Source organism: Chaetura pelagica, unplaced genomic scaffold (genome assembly GCF_000747805.2).
Source record: "Chaetura pelagica isolate M959 unplaced genomic scaffold, ChaPel_1.0 scaffold124, whole genome shotgun sequence".
Lineage (NCBI taxonomy): Eukaryota > Metazoa > Chordata > Aves > Apodiformes > Apodidae > Chaetura > Chaetura pelagica.
The window spans coordinates 512,627-521,681 of NW_009952891.1; the positions used below are offsets into that span (position 1 = coordinate 512,627).

Here is a 9,055-nt window from a genome sequence, read left to right on the forward strand (position 1 = left end):
CAGTGTTGAAGGGCAGGTTGGATGGGGCTTGGAGCAACCTGGGCTGGTGGGAGGTGTCCCTGCCCATGCAGGGGGGTGGAACTGGATGATCTTTAAGGTCCCTTTCAACCCAAACCAGTCTATGATAAGAATCAAGAGCTGCTTTGATAAAATACAGCAACAGGAAAGGTCATGAGATCCCCTCAGGTGTGAGAAATTCCATCTTTGTGCACAACACACACATTCAAGCTTCCTGAACCACCCTGTGTTTACCCAGCTACTCTGAGAAGCTCTAGACTGTATTTGAATACCTGGATACCCAAGGCTGCTGCTTGCTGCAAATACTGCCCACAGTCTGAGGGATGAGACCAACAGCAATACTGGGGTGACAAATACTTCTTTCCTCTCCAAATAACAGCACTAAAGGCACTGCCGGGGGGGGACACACCCGGGCTCAGCAGCCCCAACCCCTGCACACCGACATTCACCAGCAACTGCCGTTTCTGGCCGCTGCTCTCTGGGAGGTCATCATCCAGCTGTAGCCCACACCCTGTGAAGCTGTGGGCTCTGTGAAGCTGTGGGCTCTGTGAAGCTGTGGGCACTCCCCGGAGCCCCCCACGCCTCGCTGGGACCCTGCCTGGTCTTCCTGAGCCCTGCCCAGTGCAGGAGGGATCTCACCAGTCAGACCTCTCCCCACCACCCAAGCCCTGTCACCACCCCCCCAGGCACCCTACCCTGCCCTCCCCATGACTCAAACCCCAGCAACCACCTCCACAAGAGCCCTGTGGAGCTCCTGGGAGCCTCGGCCTCCCTGGGGCCACGTCCGGCCTCTCTGGGTGTGCCCTGGCCTGGCGGCCTCAACCCCCCCAGGCCCTACCCACGGCCGGGGCTCACCTTGGGGGGAGCGCCGCGCTCCTTGGGCACCTGGAAGAGGAATTCCTCCAGGAGCTCGGTGGGGCCCTTGTCCACCAGGGGCAGCGGGGCGCTCTGCAGCTGGCTGCTGAAGTAGATGTCCAGGTGGTACAGCACCTCCTTGGCGGCGCTCAGCGCGTCCCGCCGCAGCAGCGAGTGACGGATGTCGTTCATGGCTCCCCTTTTTGGGGGTGTTAGAAATGAGATGTAGGGTTGTTTCTGCATCCTAGTGTTAGAAGCACAGTGTTGGGTTTGGGTTTTTTATATCTATATCTATCTATCTCTATCTCTATCTCTATTTCTATCTCTATCTCTCTCTATATCTATATCTCTATATCTCTATATCTATATCTATCTATATCGATATCTATATCTCTATCTCTATATCTATATCTATATCTCTATATCTATATCTATCTATATCTATATCTATATCTATATCTCTATCTCTATATCTATATCTATCTATATCTATATCTATATCTATATCTCTATATCTATCTATATCTATCTATATCTATATCTGTATCTATATCTCTATATCTATCTATCTCTATCTCTACATCTATATCTATCTATCTATATCTATATCTCTATATCTATCTATATGTATATCTATCTATCTCTATCTCTATCTATCTCTCTCTATCTCTATCTCTATCTCTATCTATCTCTATCTATCTCTATCTCTATCTATCTCTATCTCTATCTCTATCTCTATCTCTATCTCTATCTCTATCTCTATCTCTATCTCTATCTCTATCTCTATCTCTATCTCCATCTCCATCTTCATCTCTATCTCCATCTCTATCTCTATATCTCTATCTCTATCTATCTCTATCTCTATCTCTATCTCTATCTCTATCTCTATCTCTATCTCTATCTCTATCTCTATCTCTATCTCTATCTCTATCTCTATCTCTATCTCTATCTCTATCTCTCTATACCCTAGTGTTAGGGATAGAATAGTTGAAGAAATAAGTGAGATTTCTGCACATTCCAGTGACACCTGGGGGGGATTTTATGGTCCCAGAAGCTGAGGGACTGAATTGGGCTCCATCTGGGGGATCCCAACACGGAGCAGGATTGATGGGCCAAGATCAGACCCAACAAAGCCCCTTCTGTTTGCTCCTCGGGGCAGGAGGACACCAGTGGGTGCAGATCAGTGTGGGGATTGGGAAGGCAGCCAAGGGGGCAGGAAAGGTCAGAATTCTGCCTTGAAAGGTAAAAAGTGACCTGCTAGGATGGAATGTGTGAGCAGAGGCAGGAAACTTACAGGATCATTAGAAGTGTGGGATGGGCTGGAAACCCTGGAGTGCCCAGGCAGTGGGGAAACAGGGGAGGGAACTTTGGGAATAGGGAACATAAACCCTTCTTCACCTTGGTATGGGTGTGCCTGCTTGTTTAGGGCACCCGTTCTGGCCAGAGTGTCAACAAACTGTGCTTGGCTGGAAGATCCATTTGGGCCTGTTTGTTGGCACCACAAACGTTTCTCACAGGGGGAGCTGGTCCTTTGGGGGTCCCAGGGCTGCTCGGGGGGATCTGGGCCAGAGGAGGGTCTGTCCCTGTGGAGGTCTTGGCCCTGGGGATGGGGGTGGCCATGGGGAGGGTGTTGGCTTGGGGTGTCTGGCCCTTTGAGAGGTCTTGGCCTGGGGTGGGTCCAGCCCTCAGGGGGTCTTGGCCCAGGGGGAGGTCTGGCCCTGGGGGGAGGGGGTATCTTGGTCTGGGGGTGCTGGTCCCAGGGCTGTCCTGGGGAGCACAGCCCTGCCCAGCTCTGATCCCACTGTGGGGAGCGTGGTCCAAGTCCTGGCCCTGCTCTGGGGGGGGGGTTGTCTCAGGAGGGGTTCCCACCCCCCCAAGTCCCTGAGGAGCACTGTGAACTGCAGAGGCTCCCCTGGGAAACCCAGCAGCTGCCTTGGGAAGCTGGGAAGCACTGGGACATCAGCCAAGGCTGCTGGGGCGAGCAGCAGGGTGTGAGGCCACCATTCCCCAGCACCACACGTGCTCCCTCGGGGACAGGGTCTGCCCTGGGAGACCTCCCATCATTTTTCAGGACTCCTGGGCTTGGCTCCACACCCTAAATCCAAAGCTGGTGGGTCTGGACTGGGATCCACCAGCTGTGCTCAGCCCCCAGCACTGGGCTCCCAGCACTGCCAGCACACTCCTCTGAAACCAGGGATGGGGAATGGTTAGTTTTGGTGAAATAAGCACTTTTATTTAAAAGTAAAGCTGGTGATGAGTGAGAGCAGCAGTTCCCGTGAGTGGTCTCTGGGATTCACTTGCATCTTGCAGATCTCCTGTCAGCATTTGTATGGACTCAGGCACATGCTCAGCCTCACCTGCCACAGGAGGTGCTGGCACTGGGTGAAAGGGTTGGTTTTTTTCCCTGAGCAGCCTTTATTTCCGTGAAAAAAATGCCATATGGAGCCTGAGGCCTCACTCCTTGGCTGGGCGACCACTTGGCAAGGTGAGTGTGTCCCTGCCCATAAATGCAGGTGTGGTTCCTTTCCCTTCCAGACACCTTGGACGACACCAAAGGTACGTCCCACTCCCCTCTCCTCCTGCTCCCCTCTCCAGTGTCACCTTCTCCAGCTCAGCCCAGTTTTGCCCAGCTGCTCTGCCTGGGCTCAGCTCCTGAGCATCACCCAGGGCGGACACGCTCCTCTGTAGGTTCCTCTGCCTGGGAGGCTGCAGGGGCTGCCACGTTCCCTGGCAGGAGGGAGGGTTTGTGGGGCTTCAGGCAATTTTTGGCACGACCAAATCCTGCCATTCCCAAACGGTGGCCTTACCAAATCACCACATCACCAGCTGGGGGGACTGTGGCAGGACAGGCAGTAGCTTTTGGAGCTGGATGCAAGTGGGGGAAAAGGGAGGATTTAAGTAGAGCAGCTGCCCCGGGAGAAAAAGTGAGGCAGGGGGCAGTGAGCCTGTCCTTGGGCTGTGCTAAAAGCTGGGGTGTTTTGCTGGGCACTCAGGCAGGGCTCAGATCCCACACACTGGTGAAATATTACCCCAGGGAGCTGAGCGCCACGGGAAATCCTTCCCAGCGCCTTTCCCTCCGGGAGGGAACTCCTGTGGGGGGGAGCTGCTCTGCTGCCTCAGCAGGGGGTCCTGGGGGACTGCAGCCCAGGTGAGGAGGGGGCAGGGGCAGTGCTGGGGGCCTGGGGGGGGCAGGAGGCCCCAAAGGAGGATGATGCAGGCAGGGAAGGAGGTTGGGAGGGGTGGAGGGAGGGTCAGGGAGGTCCCATCCCTTGCTCTGTCCCAGCACGGCTGCTGTGGGGTCTCTTGGGTCTCCTGTGTGGATCCCGGGAGGGGTGGGAGAGGCAAGGGACCTGGGTGTCCCTGGGTGCTGCCACGTGTCCCAGGGCGGGAGAGGCCCTGGCTGAGCACAGTGAATGAGGAAGCTCCTCTCTGCCCTGCGTCACACGGGCTGGCACCTGCTCCTGCCAGTGGATCTCCCACTCTGGCCCTGCTGGCCTCCCTGCAGCAGGGACAGGCAGGATGAACCCCCAGGTGATGTAGGAGATGCTGGCTGGGGGGTGCTGGAAAATGGGCACCTCCCAGGGAAACCAGTATGGGCAGTGGGAATACCCTGGTCTTCTTCATCATCTGCGCCCCATCCCTGCCCCAGCCCGAGGGGCTGAGCCTGTCCCTCTGCACACAGGATGGTGGCCTCCAAGCTGGTGCTGTGGCTGCTGGCTGCAGCCCCCCTGCTGCAGGTGACCACCATGCTGAAAATCAGTGCCTTCAACATCAAGGCCTTTGGGGACAGCAAGATGTCCAACCAGACTGTCGCCGATATCATCGTCTCTGTGAGTGCTGGGGGAGAGGGGCAGTCCTGTCCCCCCTGCTCTCTGGGGTGCAGTTGGACACCAGCTCTCTGCAGGCACCATCCACCCATCCCTGTGCCCACCTGTGCACCCACCCACCCACCAATCCACCTCTCCACACCCCCCACATCCATCCCTCCACCCCTCCACACATCTGCTCTTCTCCCATCACTGTCTCCAACCCTGGGCCATCTCCACTCTTGCTGGTTCCCATTGAGGTGGGTGATGCTCAGTGCTGCCCAGATTCCTCCCTCAGAGCAGGCTGGGAGCAAGGAGCTGCTGGGCTGGTGGGTGGTAGACAGGTGGGTGTTACAGGGCACTGTGTCACCCCAGGGTCCTTCCAAGCCAGAGGACACCAGCAGAGGGGCTCCCTCCCTGGCTCTCGGGTCCCTGCTGACCCCCTGCTTCCATCCTGGGAGCATTCACAGCCCAGACTGGGCACCCATGGGTGGCACCACCAGCAGCTCCCGCCCGTGTGCCAGCAGCTCTGAGCTTGTCCCCCCAGATCCTATCAGGATACGACCTCACCTTGGTGCAGGAGGTCCGGGACGCCGACCTGAGTGCTGTGAAGAAGCTCATGGACCAGCTCAACAGGTGACCCTGGTGGCACAGGGCAAGGGGATGCCTGCCAATGGGACACTGGGACAGACCCCAGCTGGTGTCTCCCTGTGCTGGGGTATCTCTGGAGGGAGCCCAGTGGGTGCTGGGGGCATCAGGATCCTCCTCTCACCCTCCCCACCTCTGGCTCCCAGGGTGTCCCCACACCCCTACAGCTTTCTGGACAGCATCCCCCTGGGTCGGAGCAGCTACAAGGAGCAGTACGTCTTCATCTACAGGTAAGGGCTGCCACCAGGGTCTGTGCCCCCAAAGGGTGGTGGGCACGTGGTGGGAGCAGTGCTGGGGGCTGCCCTGCTCTCCCCCCTCAGGTCAGACCTGGTGTCCGTGCTGGGAAGCTACTACTATGATGATGGCTGTGAGTCCTGTGGGAATGACACCTTCAGCAGGGAGCCCTTCATCGTCAGGTTCTCCTCCCCCACCACAGGGGAGCAGAGCTGCTGTTGGGGGCTGCCCAGACCTGGCACGGGGTCCCCTCCATGTGGGGCTGAGCCTGCCAGGCCAGGGGGGTTGCACCCTGGAGCTCAGCTCAGGGGCTCCACTGGGGTCCTGCACTGCTGCAGGGCCTTCTGCCACCCATGGGTGCCCAGAGGTGCTGGGGACCTGCCTAGCACAGCCTGCTGTTTGCCACCATCTGTCATCTCCCACCATGTCCCATCTCCTCCCATTGCCTGTCATCTCCCACCCTGGTCCCTCTCCAGTTGTGTCTCCAGCTGTTTCCCAGTGGGTCTCACATCCCATCACCTGCTGCCTCCCACCTTGCACCATATTCCACCATCTGCTTCCTCCAGTTTCATGCCAGCTCCCATCACATGCCAACACCCACCACTCACCATGTCCCATCACATGCCAGTTCCCATCATGGGCCACCTCCCCTCACCTACCATCTCCCATCAGCTCCCATCTCCCACCTTGTGCCTTGCCCTACCCTGTGCCATCACCTTCACCCCCCCAGCAGTTCCCCAGGGTACACACACACACTCTCCCATCTCTCTCCCACCCCCATCTCCTTCCCAAAACTGCACTGCCTTGGAAAAACTGATGGGAAACAAGCAGCAAACCATGCATGGAGGGACACAACTCCCTGCTGGAAATTCCAGCCTGGAGGAGAAGGAGACCACAAAAAGCCAATGTGCCCTTTCCCTCGGGCAGCTTTTCCCAGCTGGTCACTGGGGCTTGGCCTGGGGTGGTCCCCTGGGGTTCCTGCTCCCTTCCTGGGTGCTGCACCCGAGGCAGGGGCTGATGGCCACCTGTCCAGCAGAGGTGGAGGAGCTGGTGCTGGTGCCCCTGCACGCCGAGCCCGGCAGCGCCGCGCGGGAGATCGACGCGCTCTACGACGTCTACACCGACGTGGTCAGCAAGTGGGCAACTGAGGTGAGCCATGGTGGGCAGCTCTGCTCCTCCCTGGGGCAGCCCAGGTGGGCTGGGGTACGGCCACCACACACCCCCGTGCCCTTCCTTGGGTGGGTGTGTCCCCTGGGAGGTTTCTTGTACCCACTGAAGCGGGTACCACCCCAGCATCTCCACGCTGCTGGGTGGCTCTGCTGCCATTCCTGAGGGCTGGGGAGCCCCAAGGGGGGTTTCCTGCTGCCCCGTGAGATGTTTAGGGAGCCCTGGAGGTCTGTGGGCAGGGACAGAACGTGCTGCCCTGCAGAACATCATCCTCCTGGGGGACTTCAACGCCGGCTGCTCCTACGTGACCAGCGCGCAGTGGCCGTCGATCCGCCTGCGCTCCTTGAGCTCCTGCCTCTGGCTCATCCCCGACAGCGCCGACACCACCGTGGCAAACACCACCCACTGTGCCTACGACCGGTGGGTGGGGACCGTGGTGGGGGGCTTGGGGGTCGGGTGGGGGGATGAACCAGTGGGCACTGACCCCCCCCGTGACGCCCCGGCAGCATCGTCGCCTGCGGCACCGCCCTGCGCCAGGACATCGAGCCCGGCTCTGCTGCTGTCAATGACTTCCAGAAGGTTTTTCACCTCCAGAGCAAGGATGTGAGTGAGGGGCCAATGGAACGGGAGCCCACCAGCACTGGGATCCAGCCCCCGTGCCTCCCAGGAGTGTGGGTGGGCTCTTTCTTCTCCAAGGGTGCACCCAAGGGTGGCCCAGCCCCAATCCCTGCACCGATGCAGCCCCCCAGCCTGAGCCTTTTGAGGTCTGGTCTAAATGTTGGGGTTGGAGGGGAGGGTTTGTGTCCCAGCTGGCCACAGGAGGAGTGGTGGGTCCAGAGGAGCTCAGCCCCATCTCTGCTTTCCTCCCACACCAGGCTTTGGCTGTCAGTGACCATTTCCCAGTGGAGGTGACCCTGAAAGCCCGCTGTGCCCAGCCCCACGCCAGCAGCTGCCAGGACCCCCTGGCACAGACCTGTCCCTGGTGGGACCCCATGTGCCAGCAGTGCCAACCAAGCTGCCCACCTGTGCTGCCAGGAACTGCCGTTCTTCGGGGTCTTCTGAGGGTGGGATGCTCTCTGCTTCCATTAAAAAACGAGCCTTTTCCAGCCCTTGCAGATCTGGAGGAGGGTCCCTTCACTTGCCCTCACCTCTGCTGGGGCAGCTCTGACTGGGGCCATGGAGATCCCCAGGGCAGAGGGTCCCCTCCTGCCACTGAGACATACAGGGTGACAAGTGCAGCTCCCCTCCGAGCTGTGGCAGCAAGAGCAGGGACACCAGGAAGGACTGGGAAGAATGGGGCAGGATTTGGCCCCTTGCCAGGATGCTCTTCCACCAGCTCACGGGGCTGGATCCTGCCAGATCCTGCCTGGTTGCAGGGAGGGGGACTTGAGTCAGCACCTGGGGGGTAGGGGGGTTCGGTGCCTCCCGTGGGGGGTTTCGGTGCTGGGGGCACCAGACTCACCCCGTGACTGGGTGTGAGGACACAGCACCCGGCAGCCACTGCCTCGGGTGGCCCAGCCCCAATCCCTGCACCGATGCAGCCCCCCAGCCTGAGCCTTTTGAGGTCTGGTCTAAATGTTGGGGTTGGAGGGGAGGGTTTGTGTCCCAGCTGGCCACAGGAGGAGTGGTGGGTCCAGAGGAGCTCAGCCCCATCTCTGCTTTCCTCCCACACCAGGCTTTGGCTGTCAGTGACCATTTCCCAGTGGAGGTGACCCTGAAAGCCCGCTGAGCCCATCCCCACGCCAGCAGCTGCCAGGACCCCCTGGCACAGACCTGTCCCTGGTGGGACCCCATGTGCCAGCAGTGCCAACCAAGCTGCCCACCGTTGCTGCCAGGAACTGCCGTTCTTCGGGGTCTTCTGAGGGTGGGATGCTCTCTGCTTCCATTAAAAAACGAGCCTTTTCCAGCCCTTGCAGATCTGGAGGAGGGTCCCTTCACTTGCCCTCACCTCTGCTGGGGCAGCTCTGACTGGGGCCATGGAGATCCCCAGGGCAGAGGGTCCCCTCCTGCCACTGAGACATACAGGGTGACAAGTGCAGCTCCCCTCCGAGCTGTGGCAGCAAGAGCAGGGACACCAGGAAGGACTGGGAAGAATGGGGCAGGATTTGGCCCCTTGCCAGGATGCTCTTCCACCAGCTCACGGGGCTGGATCCTGCCAGATCCTGCCTGGTTGCAGGGAGGGGGACTTGAGTCAGCACCTGGGGGGTAGGGGGGTTCGGTGCCTCCCGTGGGGGGTTTCGGTGCTGGGGGCACCAGACTCACCCCGTGACTGGGTGTGAGGACACAGCACCCGGCAGCCATGGCCTCCCTGCCTGCCCGCCCCTGGG

General features: G+C 59.3%; 2 protein-coding genes across 2 annotated transcripts in view; one reads left to right on the forward strand and one right to left on the reverse strand.

Moving 5' to 3' along the window:
* LOC104386844 (chromosome unknown open reading frame, human C7orf26) overlaps positions 1-1,065 on the reverse strand; it is an 11,951-nt gene extending 10,886 nt beyond the window's left edge. The window contains exon 1 of the mRNA XM_009995512.1: positions 874-1,065. Coding sequence (XP_009993814.1) covers positions 874-1,065 — 192 coding nt within the window. The remainder of the gene's footprint in view (positions 1-873) is intronic.
* Positions 1,066-4,556: 3,491 nt separating this feature from the next.
* Positions 4,557-8,457, forward strand: LOC104386845 (deoxyribonuclease-1-like). The gene is made up of 9 exons (XM_009995513.1): positions 4,557-4,703; positions 5,227-5,315; positions 5,474-5,557; positions 5,648-5,778; positions 6,595-6,710; positions 6,991-7,148; positions 7,235-7,331; positions 7,604-7,792; positions 8,404-8,457. The coding sequence occupies exons 1-9, from the start codon at positions 4,557-4,559 to the stop codon at positions 8,455-8,457; spliced, it is 1,065 nt and encodes a 354-aa protein (XP_009993815.1).
* The last annotated feature ends 598 nt before the right edge of the window (positions 8,458-9,055 follow it).

Excerpts from the sequence above, each read along its gene's own strand:
- LOC104386845 (XM_009995513.1), top strand. The coding sequence starts at position 4,557 with ATGGTGGCCTCCAAGCTGGTGCTGTGGCTGCTGGCTGCAGCCCCCCTG. Across the intron at positions 5,779-6,594 it reads CACAGGGGAGCAGAGCTGCT|CAGAGGTGGAGGAGCTGGTG; the intron begins GTTGGGGGCTGC and ends CCACCTGTCCAG. Across the intron at positions 7,149-7,234 it reads ACCCACTGTGCCTACGACCG|CATCGTCGCCTGCGGCACCG; the intron begins GTGGGTGGGGAC and ends ACGCCCCGGCAG.